The sequence below is a fragment of the Candoia aspera genome, chromosome 4, assembly GCF_035149785.1.
Source record: "Candoia aspera isolate rCanAsp1 chromosome 4, rCanAsp1.hap2, whole genome shotgun sequence".
Classification (NCBI taxonomy): Eukaryota; Metazoa; Chordata; class Lepidosauria; order Squamata; family Boidae; genus Candoia; species Candoia aspera.
This window is the reverse complement of record NC_086156.1, coordinates 77,393,293-77,417,630: the sequence shown is the minus strand read 5'-3', so window position 1 is coordinate 77,417,630 and position 24,338 is coordinate 77,393,293. Positions and strand designations below refer to the sequence as shown.

General features: G+C 41.3%; 2 protein-coding genes across 2 annotated transcripts in view; both read right to left on the bottom strand.

Annotated features, from left to right (window-relative positions):
* CASC3 (CASC3 exon junction complex subunit) overlaps positions 1 to 24,338 on the bottom strand; it is a 437,671-nt gene that overhangs the window by 305,675 nt on the left and 107,658 nt on the right. The window lies entirely within an intron of this gene.
* RAPGEFL1 (Rap guanine nucleotide exchange factor like 1) overlaps positions 1 to 24,338 on the bottom strand; it is a 65,601-nt gene that overhangs the window by 2,209 nt on the left and 39,054 nt on the right. The window contains exons 6-14 of the mRNA XM_063300689.1: positions 24,018 to 24,185; positions 22,995 to 23,092; positions 22,606 to 22,728; positions 21,480 to 21,658; positions 17,608 to 17,698; positions 10,188 to 10,238; positions 9,183 to 9,270; positions 7,331 to 7,395; positions 579 to 633 (exon numbers count right to left, since the gene is read on the bottom strand). Of these exons, the coding sequence (XP_063156759.1) occupies positions 579 to 633; positions 7,331 to 7,395; positions 9,183 to 9,270; positions 10,188 to 10,238; positions 17,608 to 17,698; positions 21,480 to 21,658; positions 22,606 to 22,728; positions 22,995 to 23,092; positions 24,018 to 24,185 (918 nt within the window). The remainder of the gene's footprint in view (positions 1 to 578; positions 634 to 7,330; positions 7,396 to 9,182; positions 9,271 to 10,187; positions 10,239 to 17,607; positions 17,699 to 21,479; positions 21,659 to 22,605; positions 22,729 to 22,994; positions 23,093 to 24,017; positions 24,186 to 24,338) is intronic.

The window sequence follows — 24,338 nt, the reverse complement described above, 5'->3', positions numbered from 1 at the left end:
CCTCACTAGACAAGCTATGATGGGTCAGGAAGTTAGGCCTAACTAGTGGCTTGGGACAAAGTATTATCAGTGTCTTTTATGGTGGAAACTTTGGAAGAAGGGAGGTTCTGAATTATCTGCTCTCCTTGGTTGTGACACTAACCGTAGTGCCTAAACTCCGAGCAAGACATAGCAGTCATATGCCACACTTCTTCCTTAAAGAATCTACCAATCATGGTTCTGCAGCTATGCTACTCAGAGGAGGAGGCAGCTGTGAGCAGACTTGCTGGTGATGTCAGTTATTTAGTATGACCTAGAGTGGCAGATGAATTAAACTAATGCCTGGGTTCATACATCATACTACAGAAAAACCACAGTAGGACTTAACATGTGGAAGTTCAGCGAATTATTTAAACACAGCTCAGCAGACAACTTGCTGCAGTATATGGACCAATTTAAAATTCTAGATTATTCAGACATTATGTTTCTTCTATGTTCTGCTAAATGTCTCATAGCTATTAATACTAAAACATGTTAAAAAATTAGCAATGGCTGTATTTGTTTTCCTTTGGAGCCCCACTTGGGATACTAATACTTACAGAGGGGTCGACTTCGGCATTTCCTGATAGTCCGTACTTTTTCTGCTACTGAATGCTGCAGAAGAGAACAGAAAGGAGAAAAGAGCACATCACTCAACTTTGATTACGCAAAAGAATATTGATTACATTATATTAATAAAAAGCTAGTTCATAAGCAGAAAGTAAATATATATTGGTGATCCAGGATTGTTAAGTCTGGAGTTGCACTGTCCTTCCAACTTCATTTTTTTTTTTTTTTGCTGTCTCCCCCTCAGATGTTTGATAAATCTTTTCTGAAGAAGGTGGTTGGGTTGAAAAGGTGGTTGACTTTTAGTTACAAAAGGCCCTGAAGAAAACAAATTATCTAGGCCCTTTTCAGTGAGGTTTTGGGCCAGGGTTTATTATGGAGACAGCACTGATCATGCTTGTGGATGATCTATGGTGGAGCTTAGTTGGGGAGGTGCAACCATCCTATTTCTTCTTGATCTCTCAGCAGCTTTCAATAACATTAATCATGATATCCTTCTGGAACAACTGCAGGGAGTGGGAAGCATGGTGTTATGGTGATTCTCCTCCTTTCTCCATGGCCAGTTTCAGTTGATGCTGGTAGAAGGAGAACAGTCAAGCCCAACACCCTGATCTATGGGATGCCTTAGGGATCAGCATTCTTACTCCTCCTGTTTAACTTCTAAATGAGGCTTCTGGATCAGGTCATCTGCCACTTTGGGTCAGATATTATCAGAATGCTGATGATACTCAGATATACATTTCCTCCCTGGGCTGGCCAAGTGATGCTATTGAAGTCATATCCCAGTACCTGAAGGCTGTGAGGGTTTGGATGGGAGAAACAAGCTCAGACTCAATCTTATCAAGACTGAGTAGCAATGGGTACTGAGAATCTTCCACTTCTGGCCTTGAACATGATTACAGTACCTTATTCAGGTCTAGTGCAAAATCTGAGTCCTCCTGGACTCAAGGTTCCTGCTTGAAGAATAGGTGGCAGCAATGGCCAGGAGGGCCTTCACATAGGTTCATTGTGTGGGCCAATTTCCCCCTTTCTTGTATGGGAGACCTTTCTTATGGTCACTCAAGGCTTGGTAACCTCGCAACGGACTTTGCAGTGCACTGTATATGGGGCTGCCCTTGAAAACCATTCAGAAGCTACAGCTGATACAGAATACAGTGGCATGAGCAGTAGCAGGTCATCCATGACATGCCCATGCGACACTCATGCTCCTTGAACTGCACTGGTTACCTCTTGGCTTCTGGGTGAAATTTAAAGTGCTGGTTTTCACCTTTAGAGCTCTAGATGGCTTAGGGCCTAGTTATTTGTTTCTTAGAGCTTCTGCCTGCCTTGTAAGATCTGGTAGAGTCAGCATACTCCTGGTCCCATCAATCAGACAATGCCATCTAGCAGGACCCAGGAGGCAGGCCTTCTCTGTTGCAGGCCTTGCTGTCTGAAACAGCATCTCCCTAGCAATTCACATGGGTCTCACCTTATGGCCTTTAAAAAAAGCATTAAAAACACAGCTTTTCCCCCAAGCCTTGGGTTAGGTTGATGGGAGGGGGGCTTTTTATCTCTGTTGTTGGGAGAGAAATAGGTTGCTATTCCCTCCAGATGTTGCTATTCTTGGGGTTTTATTTAGTTAAGCAACCCAGAAATTTGAAATATAAAGAAATCAATCCATAATTTTTCATACAGAGGTAAGATCCAAGGTTTGGGTATAGAATTCAAAAGTACATTCACCTATTAAATCATACTGATCTTTGTAATGCAAACAAACTTATAAATAGTTCAGTAAAGCAAAACCGGGCAACAGCAAGACAAACCCATAATATGTAAGTTTTCCCTCACCCACCAAGACATCCTGAATGGGATGCAATTTTTCACCAGCAGAGGGCGATTTTGCCAACATAATCAGAGCAACCCTATTGTCGCCTGAACATTTATCATCTTACTGTATGGGCTGCTTGTTTAATATACAGCTGACTTTGCCATCAGATTGAATCATTCTGGTTTTCAGGGCTCACTAGAAATGCTCCCAAGATTTTGTTAAGAACCATAACCAAGCAAGGGGTTGCAGGACTAGACTTGTTACTTTATCAAAGAAATTGTTTGTCAGCCATATGTTTTAATCAGCTGATTAACATACTAAAGCTATGCAAATTTACATATAAGGAAAAGACTTCTATTAAAAATTACTGATCTGCTGCAGCAGGAATCACCTTGGAAAGCTGCTTTTTAGTTCTGTTTCTGTAGTACTCACAGCTGTAATGGAAAACAGTAAGTAGAAAGGGTCTGTATTTCCCTACTAACAAAAAATTTACTATTCATTGTTGGTAAATTTTACTTTTCCCTCAAAGCACTTTGTAGAATTACTTGACAGCATTTTCATATTATAGGCCCTAACACAAACAGAAGATGGTGGTTTTGTTGTGATCCTCAGAAGTGAGAGACTGTGAGTCTACATCAGGGGCCTGGTAGCACCTTTAACAGTTAACAAGTGTTATTAAAAGGCACAAGCTGCTGTAAGCTGCATCTCACTTATGGACTGATGAAGAATTTAAATTGGGGTAAGGTGGTAGGGAAGGGAGGACAGGTTGGTTATGCAGATTATGTATGAGACAGATTATCATTGCAATGAGTGTGTTTGATGTGATTTTGAGATAGATTGAAACCTTTTGATGGATTGCTGATGAGTTCAGCAACCCCTCACTGTAAAAGTCTCTTTTCAACCATCCAGGACATTCTGCTGCAGATCTCAAAGTTACCATTTTGGGAAAAAGAGACCTTAACTTTTAGCTAGATACTTTTTAGCACATATTTCAAACTCCTAAAAATCTGCAGTTTATTATTTTTAAAAAGCAGGTTTCTAGTCATATTGTCCAACCTATTGGTAAGCTCCTCATGGTGTTTCAGAGGAGCTCCACATCTTTGCATAACTCATTTTCCATAGTTCTCACTTGTTCCTCTATTTCATAAAAGCCTATGAATCCTATATACAAAGATAAATTATTCCTCCAATTACTGGTGATTTCACAGCCCCATCCACATTGGAGGTGTTTTTATTTTTAGCAACAGTACGGCAGTAGTTTGCCACTGCTTTCTTCCAAGATGTTTTTTTTAATTTCCCAGTTTAGCCCACAGCCGTAGGGTCTCTTGAGTACTAACACCCTGTTTAGTTTTTCCAGAACAGCCAAGATCGTTTCTTTCAAACACTTGTAGTAACGTGGCCCTGTTCCTCTTTCTCCTATGACACAAACGCCTGAAACACCATCCAAGTTACATTCTGTTAAAAACGCCCAAAACCAACTTCAAAGAAAAAGGTGACAGCTCCATATTCTGCTAAGCAAGTTACTTCTGGATAAACATGCTTGTTGGAAATATGTTACAGGAATAATTACAGAACTTTTTTTAATAATTGGAATGGATGAATGCTCAGCCAACAAATAATTCTGCATTTCACACAATGCACATTTAGGCAGGGGGAAGAGGCGAGGCTGTAAGAAAAAGTAGGGCTTCACTGACCAAGATGTTGCTTCATTTCTCCCACCTCCACCTCCTCTTCCCCTGAGACTAGAAAATCTGGGCCAACTCCAGCACGCATCTCTCTCACATACACATTCATCTTTTAACAAGGAGAGCTGGTGGAGCTTCTGCGAAACTGTTGCCATGGTAACCCCACTGTCCCACTGGGCTAGACACTGTATGGAGGACTCACCCCTAAACGATCTCCCCAGGGCATGGGGAGGATGCGGGAAGGAAGGGGGATGGGACCACCTGAGCATTCCCACTCTCCCACTGTCAGACTGCATTTGCTCAGCCATGCTGGAGGCTAAACTCAGCCATTCCCACTCCTCCCTGGATCTACAGCAGGGATGAAAATAACACTGAATATTCCTTGCAACTCTTTACAGCCCAGCCTGGTAAGCAGCATCAGCAGGAAAGAGAAGGCAGAAAAAGATGGACTTTGAGGCAGAAAATTAGAACAGCTCTAGCCTCCAGCATCAGTTTCTCCTTAGGCCTCTGCAGTAGAGAAAAGGCTTCTGGGCTTGCTATGCGGTTGAACAATAAACCTATATGCCTTTGGCACTGGGGGGGTGGGACATGGGGGAAGAGTGATAGAAGTGTAGGAGGGGGAGATTTTCTCTGGGTAAACCATAGAGGGAGTGGGCTAACCCCTCCTCCTTCCTAAAACTCAGTCATCTCTGCTGAACCCCCATTTTCTCTGTACTTCCTAAAAATATTTTGAAAAAACAGCCCCAAATCTCCAGATGTCATTTTGCTATGGGGAAGGGGTTGCAACACTGACCCTGCAATCTGCAAATCTGACCAGGGTGGCCTGGTATAAATACCAAGGGCCCAGCCTTCTGCCCTGGGCCAACTGCTACCAAATTCTTCTGCCCAAGGCATTTCAACTCCGGGTCAAGCTATTGACCTTGGGGATCCTGACACTGAGAACAGATACCCAGACAATTCCTACTTTGTCACATTTCTTCCCAGAAGCCCACTGCTTGCTTTCTTCCATCTATTTTGCAACTGGGGGAAAATTCAGGGACATTATTGAACACTGTTCTTAAGTGTGAGATGCTGGTATTCCAATCCTGAAGTTCCAACTAGAGCTATAAACTGACCTTTCTCAAGAGGCATGTTTCTTTTCCCTACTGCCCCATCTTTTTTAGAAAAATAAAGCCGTTTCTTCCATATATGCTCCACAGTTTTCCTCCTAACCACCATTTCTCCCTCCACATACATATACTTCTGCCTTGGAATAGCATAAGGTCTTAGACATTATGATGGATAAAAAATAGTAGACAAACAATCAGTACAATTCCTGTTTACAGCTGCTACTGTCATCTGTAATAGTAAAAAACAGTTTTAGTGATGGGGAAAGCAGAGCATTTGCCATTTCAAATTATGAGGTTTGTCCTCCACCAAGAAACTGTTGGAAAGTTTTGCTAAAATAAATTCAAAACCATTATTTCTGCTGATGGTTAGGGCAGAAAATATCCCTAAGCATTATTACACCCAGAACACTCAAAGCAATACCTTCTTGTAGGTACTGTGCATTCAGCACAACAGTCTGCAGGGAGAAAGCATATATATGTACAGCTAGGCATGTGTGAGTTTCCACGCCAGTGAAAAATCTGCATTATAGGCCATCCCCTGCATATAGGCTTTCTCCCTGCAGCTGCAGGGAACAGGCAATGGTTATAGGAAGCTGATGTCATTTGAAAGATGTCAGCAGGGGATAGGATTCAACCAGCACGCTCCCATGGTAAGTGTTTCATGTTGAAGAGTGCCTGAATGGAGCTAATTCAAGAGGCCATCTGTGCACAGCTCAACCTCCTTTCTCTCCCCAAATGCAAAAGCTGAAACCCAGGATTCTTGTCCTGGAGGAAAAGGGGCACAGGATACATACACATAAATGCACAGGCATGGATGCTAAGTCACCACCTTGTGCACTATCTGCCATGTCACATCCTATAGCCGGGAAATGCTCCTTCTGAATTGTTCAAAATTGTAGGTTTATATTTTAAATTATACCTTAAAGCAAATGAACAAAGAGCTTCTTTGCTTTTAAAACAGTGCAAAGAGGCTACTGCGGAATAAATGAGTATAACATGCAGCAGCACCAAGGGTTTTTTTTCCCCAGCTATATATAACAGTGTGTGCTTGTATCTGTGACGGAGAGAAATCACACAAGTGATACCTGGTGCAATAATGAAGTTGCAAACACATCACAATTTTGAATGTGAGCTCCCGGAAGGAACACAGCTTGGAGACAAAGCATTTGTTTTGTATGCAAAATGTCTTGGGTTCAAGTCTCAGACAGGATTCAAAAAAACACTTATCTACACCTGAAAAAGCACTGACAGTCATGTTGATGATGCCAGTCTGATCAGCGATCTGGCTCAGTATAAGTCAGGTTGCAAACGTGAAGTGTCTCTCATTTTTCTGCACTGGATGCTAAAATAAACGAGATGATCTTGCCCCAGTAAAAAATAGAAACAGGTTTTAATTTGAAGGAATTTTATTCCATGGTTCTCCAAATGAAACAGGGGAAAGAAATGCCCCTGTTTAAATGATTCCAAGGCTTAGAAATCAAGAATTAGACATTTCCCAGCAGCATTTTGCAGGTAAGAAAAACCCAGCCTTTTCCTTCAGAATCTTTATACACTGGGCTGAAAAAAGGCACATGATGAGATTTTTATTTTTGTCTTACCTGCTACTTCATCCTAGCTCAGTACATAAACAGGTCCCACAGAATTAGGAACCAGCATACCTGCCAGTGGTGGTAATACTGTAGTTGTGATGGAAGAAAACCAGTGCAAATGTCGCAGCAAACAGAAACAACGATGTTGCCCGTTGCTCTCTTCATGTTTATCATGGAGGAAAATCAGTTTCATCAAGAGAGAGTGCCAAATCATACTGTATCTTCTTTCACCTTTGATTGCATACAGTTTTTCTATTCCCAGATGTGGCAAATTATCTGGAGTTGCTATCGGATATTTGGCCCACTTTAGGAAGCAAATGTCTCCTGCATGCTTTTACAACCATCTGAATTAATACATCATTTTACAATTTTTCTGAGGCTTTAAAACTGTGCTTCCTTATTCAGGCTCATTAAGAGCTGGACTAGACAGACTTTAGGTTTATCCCCTTTCTATGGAATAATTACTCCCCTTCTGCAAATTGGGAAAGTAAAGGCACTAGGAAGTACAGATGTATACAGCAGAGAAAACTGGAGTGATATGAGAAATATTCTTACCAGTTTCTCTACATTGACCAATCCATCCACCAAGGTTTTGCTAGCTTCATGCAAAAATGTCAAGTCTGAGAAAAGAGGAGGGAAAAAGAGGAAAAGTGAGTTGAGAAAGGATGAAAAGTAACAAGTCATTTCTAACTTTTAAAAAGATATGGCTAGTAATCACATACTCTGGCCCGGAAATCCTTCTCTATAATGATGGGGATAGAATGTAGCAAGTTAGAAGAAAACCCTCTGTTTATGCTCAAAGGCGCTTTTATTTATTAATTCTGCTAGTAGCAAAATGTCTGTTATTCTGATGGAATTATATACATATATAAGGAAAACGTATCAGAAGGATCTAAGTCAGTGTTTCTCAACCTTGGCAACTTTAAGATACATGGACATCCATGCTGGCTAGGGAATTCTGAGAGTTGAAGTCCACGTATAAAGTTGCCAAGGTTGAGAAACACTGATCTAGGTAGTGCTGGTTGTGAAGAATATGAAACTTGCTAACTTCCTAAGGAGGACTAGGTGCCTGAGTTAGAAGTGGATTTATCTTCAAAACACTATTCCAAATAGATTTTCTCATGAGTGAATTGAAAATATTCATATGTATAGGAGAAAAGTAATAGCTTAGTTAAGAACTGAATTAGCACCAACCCTTTCTCTGCATAAATTCTGCTTCTTGAACATCCTGGAGTAACTGAGTACCCTCTAAATGTGTTCAATTTAAACTCTGTAATCTCTCATTCACCACAGCAAAGATCATCCTGGCTAAATATTATGGGAGTTGTAATCCAACAACTTGGGAAAGTCTGTAATGGCAGACTATGGAGAATGGGCTTTTTAGACCATTGTATTGTTATTATTCCAAATGTCCCTACTTCAACATTAAGCCTAGGACTAGGTTCACTGAGGACTCTTTTGCATGGCAGACTTAAGCTGCTTGTCTCCCATGCTAAAACTAGGTGGACCTCAAGAAGATACAGTCCAGATTTCAATTCAACTTTAAATTGGCAATGATGTTTTCAGGTGTTCTGTCTGAATGGTGGTTATCACAGCCCCTAGTTGCTGGATTCCCTTGCTTCTTTACCCCTCCCACGCCTTCCAGGAAAGCCAGCACCAATCCATTTTCTTTCTGTGGGTGCATGTGTATTTCAGGACATGTGGACATTGATAGACCTTTTGTTTGAGCTCCTCCTCATGCCTGACCCCTTCCTGTCCAGTATGCCCACTGGTGGACAGGAACAAAAAGAAGGACCACCACCATTCTCAACGGGCAAAATTCTTGTCATTTCAGTTAGTTTTTTAAAAAGTCCAACATTTCACTCTTCTGCCAGTGGGAAGGAGTGGCAGGGAGGAATCCAGGGGACTGGTCTGTCCCTCTGACCAGCTGCTGCTTACCCTAGCTGCTGTACACCAGTTGCATAGTTGAAGAGCAACTGGGGCCTTCTCCAGCACAGGGCAGTTCAGGCTTTGCATGAGCATGCTCCTCTCCTCAAAGAGATCCTGAAAAAGGCTATGCAGGGCAACAGCTAGTGACCAGACAGGAAGGGGCATCCCAGGAGCTCCATACAACAACCAATAGGAGCAGACGTTGCCTAGACTGAATGAAAGAGTAGTAGGGAAGCCACAGGGCCAGACTTGTGCCAGGACAAACTGAAAAACACCACTTTTTTTAAGTAGAGCAGGCAAGCACAATGGTAAGCTGCTTCCATGCTGGGAGAGGGACAAGCTGAGGGTGACATCATCCACTCAAGACCTCTCAATGTGACCCAGTTAGTGGGTCCTGCAGAAGAGTGCTGAGACACAATTTTTGACACAATCCAGTTTGAGAAAAGCAAAGACTCTAGACCCATCAAGTATCACTAACCTTTTAGGATGAGGGGAACAAAGGGGATAATGGGTGGCTTCATCCTAGACAGGACTTCTCTGTAGCTTTTGTGATTCCTGCAGGGATCCTGAAATGCAAAAGAGAAAAAAAAAATCAGTATTTTTGGAGATAAAAGCAGAGACAGAGTCAACCCACAACCCTCCCATTTTTTTTTTAGTGGAGACTACAGAGCACAAAGTCATGAAGATATTGAATTAAACAGGTTAAATATGAATCCTCAATGAGGCTAGGGGGCTCACAATCATTCCAATCATCACATAGACTATTTGGACTATGCAGACTTAGGGTTATTTTGAAGCAGCTGGAAAGGAAATAAGGAAACAGGAAGGGAAAATCTCTTTTTTTTAAAAATGAAGACCTTCAGGATGAAAATCCATCTCCATGCCAAATAGTTCATTATGGCAGTAGTTTTTCAAAACTTTTTATCAACATCTTAAAAGAGATTCCAGGCAACATTCTTGGCCTATTCTTATTTCATGCTAGGTATTTGCACTGACAGTAATATCTACAAATATCAAAAATTCTGCCATAGCTCAGTGGCTGAGATTAGAAATCATGGGTCTATTTTTCAGGCAAAAGGTATGCCATGACCACTTGTTTCTAGAAGATCCTCAGTAACCTTCTAAGGAGGCCTAGAGACTCCCTGGAACACTATTTATTAACCACTATATTAAGAAAAAAAACAAGTAAATGTCTGCTAGAAAATATTAGAATGAGAGGGTTTTCAACACCTAAACTGAGCTCATCAAAGGGCAAAAGGTTTATCCTTATTGCTGGAAGTGAAAGAGATAAGACATAGTAAGCTTCAAATGATTTTACCACAATCCTAAAATCTAGATTTTTTTCCCCTGTCTTTGATTTAGGAGAAAAGAGAAAATTCAAGGCTGAAGCAATATTTGAACTGGATGCTCCTGTGCTTGCATTGCACATTTTTAGCCCCCGCTCTTCACCAGCTCTTTTATAAAGGAACTATGAATGAATTACCGTGAGGTTCTCAAATTTGCGAAACAAGTTCTTAAATTTCCCTGGAAGCTTCTGGAAGAAAAACAAATAGAATAATTATCAGAGAGATATAAACAGTTCTAAATGGATGAGATGGGTTTAAAAACAGTCAGTTCAAAGCAGAGGCTCAGTGTTGCTCAGTCTGTCCTCAGTGATGGATGTGGGCTAATCTGTCCAGACAAAAGGCTGTTAAGCACTGTGCAAAACTTGCAGATGTTGACAGAATGTAAACTGAGGAAGCTACAATTTAAAGAGGAGGGAGGTGTGTCTTCCAACATTTCCCCTTCCAACTGCCTTGACAAAAAATAAAGATTTCAGTGCCCAAGTGTAAAAGCTATGTATAGCCTCTGAGAAGCAATCGATGTTTTGAAGAAAAACAAATGACCACACTGAGGTTTACATTAATCCCTGGTTTAACAAAATTCATTTTAAAATGAAGAGTGAAGCACAATCTCATCCTATCCTAATTTCCAGGCATTAGGTAGACATCCATTTGAGACTTCACATAAGGGAAAACTGGTTGAAAAAGAATCCCCAGGAAAACCTGCTTAAACATTTGTAACTGAGAACTTATCCTATGTTTTCCCAAATCTGCTTTTTCAACAAATTTTGGACTACATCTAACAGTTAGTACCATCTAACATGGCCAGTTTTTTAGCAAGGACCATAAGTAATCAAGTATCATAGATCTCTTCAGGTGCAGGAACCCAGGAGATGTAGGTTCAGTCCTTGGAACTGGGAAGCGACATGGCACCTCTAACTGGGTAGGCGTGACAAAAACATTGGTATTTTCCCTTTCAGTTTAAGATAGCATACGTTCTACAGTAGTGGAGACATGGAATTTGCAAACCTGCATTTAGGACTCCATTTGGGTAACTAGCATGCTATATCCTGAGCTGGTAACCATTATAATAATTTAAGCCCACATGCATTACAAAATGGCTCCAAGCCTCTTTCAATACATAGCCTGTATAAGATGGGTGATATAAGTATATAATGCAAAAGCATCTCCTATTACCTTATGGAAGCCTTCTTCCTCATTTGGGGAAGTATGAGTCAGCAGAAATACCAGGCTGGGTTTGCCTCCTGGAATGAGTCACCCTAGATGCTGGTATTCAGCCAACCCTGATAGGTAACAGTTCAGGAGCAAAAATTTTAATGCAATCATTTGCCTAACTAAAGACTCTAGCTTTAACACGCAAGGGTGTGGCCATTTCAGCTTCAGGGGGGGGGAAACTCTGAGACTGATCCATCCTGAGATGTGTTTTGAACTAACGTGAGAGTTAAAAACACACATAATGCATAATAATGAAACAAAAGCATAATCAAGAAGAATAGAAGAACTGGTTCCTGGAATTGAGCTAGAGCCATTAAAGCCATCATTTAAAAAGGCCATATGCCTCTCACAGACTTCAACCAGGTTATGTAATAGCCTTCCAAGGAATCATCTGGCAGTTTATTATATGAGGAAGCCCACTGTTAACATATTCAATTAACAAGGTTAATAGCCTACAGTCAAACCTCACCCAGAGTTAGCAATGTAGAGTTTTAACTACATTTAACTTTAATTCCCTTCCTTTCTCTACTATTACTCATAAAACCCATGAGAAAGCATGTGCAGTATCAGCTGTGCCTGGTCTTGCTGCAGTGCAAGATCTCGGTCAACATAGCTTTTTTCATCAGCAGCACTACCTGGAACAATCATGTGACTATGGTTGCACATGTTATCACAAGAGCAGTCCAAAAATTGATGATGGTGGTAAGTCTTATATTGGTTGAGACCTGTGCTACTATGAGCACATAAAGTAGAATAAAAGTGGCAAGGTCAAGACGTATCTGAGTTTCCTCAAATGTATCAGTGTTTCCTTCTTTAGCTCTTCCAAGACCTGTTGACTGCTTTGAGGAAAGACCCACATCCAGTAGCTTTTTTCTACAGAAATCAGTGGCCTTCTCTGAATATCGTAGTGAGTTCTAAGACTTGAGAATTCGGGTTTACTGTGCCTAAACAGATCAGTTACGTACTTCTAGTTTGGGAATTATTAATCCAGTTCCCCCTTAAAGTTACACATGATGGTGAATTGTTAGCAAAATAAGCACATAAGCAAGCAATGAGACAGAATTCATTTGGATAAGCATTTGAATGTGAAAGATTTACATTTTTGGTTTACATACGTAAACATGAAAAAAATAAGCAGTCATTCACATATATAGCAGAAAAACAGCTTGGTCTCTATCTCTACTGTAAATGGAGAAAAAGGGGGAAATAATGTTTCCAAAACATAAATAGGAAGGAGCATCTAGGAAAACACCAGGGTTGACTAGTGAAGTAAACTTGGGGCATCTCTGTTGGGGACAAAAAGAAAAAGTGTGTCTATGTGGGGGGATGGAAATAACATTGATAATTGTTTAAAAGCATGCAGAAGATTCCTCTACTTTCTATATGCTACCTTCTATATGAGAGACAACTAGAAAAAATTTGGGGAGTGTACAACAGAGTTAGGGATTCAATGTCAAGCTGGACAAAAGTGTCAAGTGTCAACAAGTGCTATTCAACATATTTATAAATGACTCCTCCCATCTTTTCCTACCACTTCTTTCATCATTTTTCTTTCCAGAGGAGATCTATTAACCACTGCACAGTGCCTCTTGACTGGTAACACGAGTGGACTGGAAGTTCACAGTATTGCCCAAGAAATCTTAAAAGTTGTCTTTAGCAATATAAGAGCTAAAAAAAAGTAAGATGTCTAGCAGAACAAGACTACAATATTGTTGCGTGCGATTAGGGAGAAAATGTGTGCTGGAACACACAGGGGAAAGCAGTCCACATTTGTGACACTGATTAGACCTTGCTCTGATATTAACAGATCAAAGCCATCAGACACAAAATCCAACCTTCTAGAAGACAAAATATTGGACAAGACTGGCAAAAACTATTCAAGATTTGAAAATCATAATGCTGGACTCAGTGTGGCTAGGTTCATATGTTGCATAAAGCTACTGTACATGTTTGGTTTGGGCTTAGTGTATTATGTGAATTAGCTATTATGTGTTGTAAACTATGATGTATTAAGCAAACCATAGCTTAGTACAACATGGAATCAGATTACAATGTAGCCGAAAGGTTAAGATCCTAAGCTATGAACATCTGTATGAACCCAGTACTTACTCAGGACTAAAAACTGTAAAAGTAAATTCCGAATAAAGAAATGTAAAATTGAGCTTTAAAAAAATGGGAACTATGAATCATATCCAAAAGCAAACTACCTTCCATTGCTGCTCTTGGGTGATGTTTAAGACTGTGGTGGGATACAAAGGGGGATGTTTACTCAGTGACCTTGTTCACACAAGCTAAGCCACAATGTGGTTGCTTGGCTTTGCATGTTATGTGTACACAGCAGTTACAATGTTTTCAATAAACCATGGTTGGCAAACCATAATTTAATACAGTGTGTAAACCTAATCAGAATATTGGCCCATGAGTCCAGATCCAGCTAATTTAATAAGTAACCCTGTAGTTGTTACAATGCATCCACCATTAATGCTAAATCCTACTTGCTGAAGCCTTGCTCTATAAGTATCACCAGGAAGAGTCCTCAAATGAGACTCTTATTGCTGTATTTCCTGGATGCTCCCTGTTTACATCTCTGCTTGATGCCAACACAGTCTGATGCCAAAGATTATTTGAAATTACAGGAGGAGCCCATCTATTAAAAATGATGTGTACCTACAATTCCTGACAAACAGGAAAAGTAAATATTGCAAAACAGCCAAAATGGACATTGTGAATATGAGAACAAATTAGTACCTGTATCTGTCTGTATGTACCTAATAGGGACCAAAGAGTTTTGGAGAGACCAATTCAACATGCACTATATCGCAGTTGTGAATCTTTCAGCATTTGGTATCTTACCGCAGAGATTTAAGGGATCTTAGTTTCCCACTTTATTGCTGTAACAAGCTTTTTTATCTGATTTTCAGAAAGTATAAGAAAAATAATAGATTCTGGACTAGAGTCTTTTGGTGCCACCAAAGCACTTCTTTTCTGCAATTAGCTACAGGAGAAGCAGCAGTAAAACAGTGGTTCCATGCAGAGCTTAATGTAGAACTGCATAATGCAGCCCTTCCTTAAAGTCAACATTGTTCTACAATATTTATTGAAAGTATTATCCTCAAAAGAGATGTCCAACGTTTATTAAAAGCTTTCTATTCTGCAGTTTTAGCTACTTTTTCTGCTTCCTGTTGCATCTCTTTTCCTCACTTTTTGTTCCTATGAAGTAGGGTTTAGCCGATTTCCTCTCATTCTTTATTTTCTTTCAAGCTTTATCAAGCAAAACAAGGGCAATTAGGAAGCTATTTATCAGGACTGCCAAACCACACACACTCAGCTGTAAGCAGACAGCCTTCAATGAAATAAAAACACATCCTAGATGCTAACAATAATGCTTTGCATGTAGATAGACAAACACAGAGTAAATACAAGCATGTTAGAGATGCTAGGGCTTTCTACAGGTATAAAAACTACGTACAACACATACATATAAAAAGGGCAAAATATAATAACAATAAAACCAGTAACTCCTAACCAACTAAAATATCTGGGTAAACAAAAACATTTTCATTGGTGCCAACTGTTTGTACAAGTCAAGTTTCCTTTACAAAATGGCTCCTTAAGCAAGGCACAACTAATTTTTCTTCTTTTTTTAAAGTTAAAAAAACAAATTACCACAAATGTTGGAAATAAAAAGACAGGTTGAAAACCCAGAACAAATGAAATGCAATGATTTATCACTAGCATTGTCTGGCCCTTCAGTTACAAAAAAATGTGCGAAGGATAGCAGTTACATAATAAGGTGTGGGAACCATCTCTGTCCATCACTGCTGACTAATGGCTCACTCCATCCCTCATTCCTGTGATCAGCAGAGGAAGAAACAGCCACCAAGACAAACTTATAATCAAAGCCTCTTCCATTGGCTGCTGCTCCTCAAGATGGGACTAATGCCCTTCATTTCTTGCTGAGACCATTAAAATCAATTGCCCTGTGAACAGCAGAGGAAGAACTGTGGCATGTCATCAACAGCACTCCTTTAAATAGCCTAGTCAAAGGCCATTGCACCTTTTGCTAAAATGAAAGCCACTGCTGGAGAGTGGGGCAAAATGCTTTAAAACAATTTAAAAATTAACATAAAATATGCATTTTAGACTTTTCTATCATTTTTCTTTCTTTTCCCATCCAATTTCCCCCATCTGTAAAATGAAGACATGCATGTGCACAAAAACAAATAGCAAGAACAAAAGGGCGGGGAGGAGGAAGCCTTGCAGTGCCCTCAAAAGCCAAGCTTTAAACTCAAAGACCTTCCACACACACTTTTTATACTGCTGATGGACTGTGCTAGGACCTGCACCTTCCCATGATATCAGTTTGTTTGGAGGTTGAATTCTAGCTCACTGTATACAAGTTTATCTGACAAAAGAGCAAAACTGGATCTTTCAAAATGCTGGGGCATGTGAGCAGTTGGTAGGAGTTATATAGGCTCTCCTATTGATTTACCATGCCTCCAGGTTCGTGAGCCCAAACAACCTCTTACGCAGCCAAAATCTAACTATGCTAAGGAAGGAATACAGAAAACCTTATAAACCAGCATGCTGGCTGGGGAATTCTGGGAGTTGAAGTCCACACATCTTAAAGTTGCCAAGTTTGAAAAACACTATTATAAACAAACCTAGTCTTAATCCTTCAAGTCAGTTTTACAATCTCTATAAAAGGGGATTAGAATCTGGGTCACATGGCCAGGAAGTAGGAGGAGTCATGAACATTGCAAATCATTGCCCAAATGCCTGGACCATTGGGATGCTTCGAGGGAATTTTTCAGGATCATTTTTCTCCCGCTACACCATGTCAGGCCTATTTGTGAACTCAGTCTTTCTTTTGTGGGCTACTATTCCCACACTGAATTTGGACCCACTGTTCAGTTTGGGGAGACTTACCTTGTTGACCCTCTTTAAATAATTTCTTCCCAGGATCCCACTGGGTTGGAAATAAAAAGATAAAATTCATGCTCCACAGAAGTGCAAAGAAAAAACTAGGGTATGTTTCCTTTGCTTCTTTCTGTGGTACCAGGTACTCTGGTTTACCAAATGGTTAAAAAATACATACCTCAAAATATGAGCTGTAAGTAGGCAGATAGGTAGGAAGACCTTACGTATTTATTTATTGACTGATTTGTATGCTGCCACACACAACCACTGGGATAACTCTAGGCTATATGAATATAGATATGTAGATAGATATTCTACAGTATGTTCTTGGGTTGCAACCTAATCCTCACCGCTTTATCAGAAGCAAGTTCCACGGAATACAATGGGATATACTTCCTGATAGTTTCTTGGCAATGTTGGAGAAACTCCATTCTGAGTTCAAACATTATCTAAGCAAGGATGAAGAACAGAGCTGCTGCTTTGATACTTCTGGATCTCCCTGCTCAGAGAAACTGTTTTGCTGATTCTTATGAGTAATTGTTATGTTTTTGTTTTGCTTCTCATGCATTAGTGCCAGACATAAGCTGGATTTCACACATCACATCAAGTCATAAAGAACTTGATTTGGTTCCAGCTTACCATATTGTGTAGATTCAGCCACTGCTGTCTCACTAAATCATAAACTATAGTTTATAATGTGTGAATCCATGGTTACAGCAAATCATAACTTAGCATGAGAAGTGAAGCACTGCTAGTCATTCAATGGGCCTTTCACTGCTGAGTTGAAGTGTTATTCAACCATCTTGAACTGGCAGAAAACTATACCAGCATCATAAAATCTGCTGTTCCTGTTACTGACTCTGATCCTGCCTCTGTTTCAAGTCACTGGAGTTACTTAATTTCTCTCTATGGTAATGCATAACAAAGCCTAACAGATTTCACACCATGAAACGGACCCTGGACAGTGCTGGAGTGAGGAGAACTCTACTGTAACACCTGTATAACTACATGAGATGAAGACAACATCAAGGACACGGCACAAAAAAGGTGTTATTAGATAATCTTTGTGACATGATTAGAGGCAAGTGAGTAAAGACCCTTAGAATGGACCAGTTGAAACTAAGGAAATACTTCAGACTCACCAACAAAGTGCATTTATTCCAGTCATAATGAAATCTGGATCTAATGTCCAGTAGTTCTCAATTGTTTTTAAGATGCTGATTATATAGTAGGATGATTTGGCAGGGTGCATTTAAATTTTTTTAAAAATATATTGTATATCCTTGGCCATTTTGAAATATTTTAGAAATATAAAAACTTAACTGCAAAATTTGGGTGAGGAAATGGTGTATATGAGAGAGAGCGATAACACAGAGACATACATACACACATACAAAAATCGGTTTCTCCTCACCACCATCTTACCTCCCAGGTGAGGCGCAAACGACTGACAGGTGCATTGTTCAGTCCTATAACCACAGCATAGAATGTTAACATGTCCTGATGCTGTTTACATCTATGGGGACAAAATGAAAAGGTAGCTAAGAATCCAAGCAGCAAAATCTTAAAGCTGAGAAGTTTCAACTGATTTTACCACTCTTGCCCTTAATTTAACTTAGTCTGATACCTGTGGGTAAAAGAGGAGAAGCCATCCTGGCTGCTATCATAGCCCCTTTGTACCTATTACCTTACTACTTATACACGTAAGATTTAATGCCACTTACATCTGTGTTACCTTAATTGCAGTCAGCATTTCTGCCCTGTTTCACTCTTGAGTGCCATTGGAGGGGCAGGGGGAAAAGGGAGATGAAAAGAAGAGAAAAAAAATGGTATGGCAGGAGCAGTCTCAACTTCCTGTCCCTGTCCCTCTCCCTGGATGCTGGAAGAGAGAATCTTCCAAAAAGTCCTTCTGGGTCTTGGGGAAACAGTGGACTGGTCTTGCAGCAAGTTACTTGACAGGTAACCTTAAGTCTGGATAAACCACTCTGCCACATTTTATCCCAAGATCCAGGTTGGAACAAAATGCTGAGTCTTAGAATGATCTGGCTGAATATGTCACAAAATAGTGGAATGGCAGAAACAAATCCAGGAACTGCTGCCTTCCTCCCACCATGTCTTACAGTGCAGGAAACCAAAATGGGTTTGATTTGGGTTTAGTATTTTGTGTTAACTCTGCCACTGTGCTTAAGCAAATCATTGCTTAGTGTGATGTGCAAGCCAAATCAGTTGTACCATGATGCAATTCTACTCTGAGTGTTTGGGGACAGGCTTGCAGAAGACTGCAGGTACCTGTGAACACCTTTTCTCCCCCACAACTTCAAACGTTCCTCAGCGTAAGGACAGCGATGGGACTAATAAAAAGGCCTTTGTTAAGAACAGCTAGGGAGAAGGGGAGAGAACAGAACGTGTGTGGAGAGCTGGTGTATGGTTGAAGTTCGCAGCTAGCAGCCAGAAAAGAGAGAAAGCAGCAACCAAGAAGAGGCGTTTGTTTTTCCAAAGAGACGTGGAAGGTCTGACAGAAAAGACAAGCAGCAGCAAATGTCTGAAGAGGGGCAAGTGAGAAAGCTGCCCTCTTAAAGGAACCTTGTGCTAGTTGGAGTTACAGAAGTAGTAGGGTCTAAGAGTGGTATAGTTATATAGGAATACGGATAGCATAGTTAATTTTTTGCATGTATTAGGTAAGGATAGGTACAATTAACTAGTCTAAGTTGGTTAGGAATATAGGTTAGTGTAGAAAGCAACCAGGATTGTATTAGTTAGGCACATAGGTTGCAAGAGCACTTTTCTACTGTAAATAGTTGTTCTATTATTATTATTACTCAAATTTAGCCACCAGCTAAATTTTACAAGTAAAATAACCCCCACCGGATAATGGGAGAACAAAAGCTTTGCGTGTGCAGTGCTCCATTGGGGAACGTCTTGGCTGAGCCTGAAAAAACAACCCAGGGTACAGAAGAACCCGTGACAGAGTGGGTTCACATATTACACAAAAAACCCTAATGTGATTTGTTTGGTTTTGGCTTAATGGGTTATGTGAATCAAGCCAACTTTGTTTTATTCATTAAGCTGTGCTTAGTCAAGCAACGAGTGGACACAGTCTCTATTTTTCAGCAGCTCTTGACTTTTGTTTCAAGTGCTTGTTCACTGAATACAAATTAAATCCTATTATTTGGCAATCGGTAGCTTTGGGGATGCCCATCATTTGGCTCCAGCTGCCAATCCACAGGTAAATGGTGGGACTTCCCAAGAATATATTTTGTAAGTGTACAGCAGAGCTCTGGCCCTTTTGGAAGACCAGAGGCATTTGCATAGCATTCAGCATCCTTTGGACACTAAGGTATCTTCCTTTCAGCTGTGTGACTGTACTTTCCTCCAGCTGACAAGTCAATTCAAAATTATGCCAACATACCTTGCACTGTCCTCACTGCTGAGGACTGTTCTGCCTTACCACAAGGCCAACAACTGGTACTGTCCTCACAGTTTTATGGTGGGACAACTTGACAGAAGCGATTGGTGGCTTCTCCAGGCATCACCAGCCAACAGAAAGAACCACCACCAATTGCTCTCCCTGAGGCAGGAGGCAAATGAGAATCTGTCCCTGGTTCTGAGGTTCTGAACCCTCCCTCTCTCTCTCTCTCTCTCTCTCTGTGTTTCTGCCTCATAAAACAGATGATGTTCTGCTTTACTGGGCAGCCTGCCCAAGATCAGGCACTGCTTTACCAGTAGAATCCCTTCTGTGCATCAAGTGATCCAGCCTGTTTGGAAGCATCTCCAGTAATCCTCTAGAAGACCATCAAATGTGTTCAAAACCTGTTCTCCTGGCTTTATCTTGGGCCTCCCTGCCTCATGTGCAACCTCTCAGGTAGGTTTGGAACAAGTGTCTAGGAGTTTTCCAGGAGATCATTGTACTTTTGCAGGGTGACAAGGAGGGGGAAGCAGGTTTTTAGCAGACTGTTCTTGATTCCACAGAGTAATTTATGGCACCAGAAAACTGGCAGCTGTAGAGTCCACTTGGTTTGGGGTGGTTCCTAAATACTGTAAGCAAATAAATCCCTCCACCTTCCCTTGCCACCTGTCTGAGCCTAGGTAGGCTGCCAAGGTTCAGAGGAATGGCAAGAGAAGCAGCAGGTGGCCTCATCACCAGCATCATGGCACCAGCATAATCTGAAACTGCCAAATTCAAATATATCTGCCTCCATGGTGGGCTGGGATGAGACAAAGGGATGTCATAAAGATGTGACCTATAAAAATGGTTAGTTCTGTGGTTCGCAGAATGCCAAAAGTAAGTGCTAGCTAGGTGAATGATGAGAGAAAAGACAACAGTGTCTTCCATGAAATCCATAAGCTACAACTATCCTTTTTAACCAAACCATGGCCTTTGCCAAACTAGGAAGTTAGACTACATCTCTAACCTGAAAAATAGCTTTCAAAGCCATAATTTGTCACCCAGTCTGTTTCCAAGTACGCATCATAACTGTGCTCAACCTCTTCCTCCTCCTCCATCCCCAGGCCTTCCTGCTGCAGCATCCCCTCTATGCCATTAACAAGCTGGGAAGGAAGCTTGAGCAATGGCACAGCTGTCATAGGGTATTAAAGCCGACCTGGTTGGTGAAATGACTGTTTGACTTTCCTGGCCATTAGCATCAAGGGAACCAGCAGAGAGGGGAAGTGGGCTGAATGTGCAGGGAGGAAGCAGAGAGGAACATGATGGATGAACAGAACAAGAGTGGAGGAAAATGGAAAGATAGAAAAAGCAAAGATTTCACTGGGCAAAGAGTGGTATATACTGCAGACTTCTCAGAATCCCCATATTCTTATTTTGTAGATTTCAAGACCTTGGAATATATTCATGAAAGGACTGGAAATTGGCCCAAAGAGGATAAGAACTGCCTGTAACTGCACAGGAAGATGATTGCCTGTAACCTCGTAACTTAATATGCCCTCTCTTTGGGGCTGCTGAAATTCAAAGAAGCCGAACATTTTCTATTATCCCCCTTCTGAATTTTAAACCATTTCCCTTAATGCAGCATGTTCTTCTAGCCAGATCATCCGTGTGTGTGTGTGTGTGTGTGTGTCAGAAAATCCAGATGGCAGTCACAACTGTGCAATCGAAGCTCTGCCTGTTTTTTACTTGCATCACCCATGCAACACATGTAAAAAGGGCTGGGGCTTTGAACATTTGGGAAACATGAACGATCTCATGTCAAGTAACAAAGAGACCCATCATCATCAGTGACATTATGACTGTACTAAATCTTAATCCCATTGTGGAAAAAGGACCAAAGAATGGCACTCACACTGCAGCAACCTTGATGAATTTCTTGAGCAAATGAGCCCGCTTCCCTAGAGATTCACAGAGCAACACTTCGGTGGCCACCCAGTGCTGAACCTCACTGCAGCGTTGCAGCAGCAACTCCAGATTGGCTGTCTCCCGTCGGCCACGTTCACCATGGAACACGTAGTCCACAAATTCTAGCTATGAAGAGTTTGAGAGAAAGGTAGTAACCAATGTACCTTTGAGGCCTAGACTGAAGGTCTCACCTTGCATTCATGGTGCCAAACATCCCATCTAAATGAACTCCTTTCACTGATCAGTCTAGTCACACATAACAAGGAGAGAGAAGGGCGGAAACTGAACTGGAGGAAAGATAAGTAAAGCTGAGTTCTCATATTGTATCAATTCAGCCCACAGAATGGTGAGGGGTCACATGACTGCAAGTTCCTCTATACCAGTGTTTCTCAACCTCAGCAACTTTTAGATGTGTGGACTCCAGCTCCCAAAATTCCCCAGCCAGCATGCTGGCTGGGGAATTCTGGGAGCTGGAGTCCACACATCTTAAAAGTTGCTGAGGTTGAGAAACACTGGTCTATACAAACATCCCTTCCACTCAAAATACTATGGTGGGATGCCCATCTTCCCAAATCATCAAACTACTGGGATGCTGATACAACAGTAATGAGGGCAAGCTTGATAGCACTTCAGTGATAGCTGGGTGATGCTGTAAGTTGCTTTAAGTCCCTAGTGAAGAAATGACCAATGTGTCAGAGAGAAAGCTCCTACCCTCATCTTTTTTTCCAAACATTCAATCATGAGATCTTCCTCCTACTTTAAAGTGCAAAACTTCAGCCAAAGGTCTCCATGTCTGAAAATTCATTAAAAACCCAAGGATGGCAGATACTATAGTTCTCCTTGCAGAGTCTGAACAGGCCTTTTGAGAAGCCCACACTACCCAAAGATAGTGAGCATCTCTCAGGGAACACTCAGTATAGTACAGAATTACACCTTAGCAGGAACAAGAAGCTTCTCTGATGTGTATGTAGTTCAGCTCTCGTTGTGTGCTGACATCACGATGTGCCTGGGAGTCAATGTCCAAACAAATCTGGAAGGCATCAAGTTGGGAAGGTTATGCTTGGCTTGCTCACCTCGTGGACACACCGGAACAGTTCCCAGTGGAAGGCTGTCAGGTGATTTGCTACATCCTCAGCTTCCATCCGGTGGATCTCTGTGTCCCCTGGTGACACTTGGATTTCCTCTGGGAGAGGGACCTGCAGAAAAGATCAAACTGATGGGTATGTGTGTATCTCTCTCTTTCTATAAACATACATACTGAGAAGGGGAGGGAGGGAAAAAGAGAGAGATTTTTACATGGGTTGGAACCAAAAAGAAAAGATGGAGGGTAAAGATGAACTGTAACCATGAGCACAGGCAGTAACTCCAACCACAAACAGGTCAAAGTGCCCACAAAGCAAAAGGTCACATCAACCCTCCTCACTGCCAGCCAGGAGAGCAACACAGAAAGAAATTCACTTACCAGGGATGGAAAAGTATCCTTTGTGCAGGCAAAAAGATGGCTGTTTATCCCCAAGGTAGTGAAAACACACTCTTCGTTAGGCTGTAGCACAGATTTCTCTGAGATTAGGGATGAAAGTGATTGAAAGTTACTGAGTTATTTGGATTGGCATATAAATACATCCCATAACATTTTCACTAAAAAAATAAGGTGGTTTTAGATTCAGGTTCACACCAAAGACCTTTTCCTCCAACTCAGGTTGATTGTACTCCTTTTGATGCATCGCCCCTCACATGAACATGCACTTTCTGCTTCAGCATGTATCTTGGCTCACTTCTTTGAGACATCTGGTACCAACGGAGTTCCTAACAGCACAATCAGATCTGGATTGCTTGACGCCAGACCTTCCAGAAAGGTCATTTGTCCCATCCTGTGCATCTGAACACCCTGGAGAGTTACAACTGATTGGTTGGATGTGGGACAACCAGATTATTTCGTCTTTAGCTCTGGACTTAAATGTTGAGATTTTCCCAGTCTTAAAACCAAACTCTAGGCATAAGGACTTTCACTCTTTAACCATCCCACAATGCAGACAAAGGAACAACATGCAACAGAACTATCTTCTATTCAAATTTCCATTATTGAATACTCCAATAATTAATAATTATTCATGAATTCACTACCCTGCTTCACTTTTGCTGCGCTTCTATTTGTGCACATTTCCTTTCATCCATGTGCCCCTGAGTACTCCATGCCTAGCATGGCCTTGTAGGCACTAGGTAGGTCTCCTGCCTTTTTCTCAGGCCTCACCCTGGTGCAAAAGCCAAGAAAGCCTAAATCTGCTTCATTTGGCCACTGAAGACAGAAGAACCAGAGCCAATGAAAAAGGTGGCATTAAGCTGCAATTGTAATTAGAACCTGGCTGTGCTTTTCGCTCTTTGATCTTTTATTTTCTGAAGTCTGAAAGCTTCCAAGTTTCAAGGCTGCAAAAGAATAACCAAAAGCACAGAGGTGTCACTACCGCTCTTCCTGGGGGACAGATACCTCCCGATGATGCAACAGCCACCAGAATGAAAGCTTCCTCCCGTGTAGGCTGCTCATCAGAATACTGAAGTTTCTCCGTCACTGAGGCGAGGATGTCCTGCACAGAGGCTGAGAGGCGGCTGCGGATGGTGACATAGGAGTGGTCTGGCATATAGACACGGCAGAAGACTAGAACAAAGGGAGACAACCACATTGCTGACACATGGAGTAGCAAGGGACCGCAGTAATGCCTTGAATCCTATCAGTGTCTCTCAGACTCTGGCCATGGTTGGAGACTGGGTGCAATCAAGCCAACATATTAAACCTGGAAAAAACCTGTAA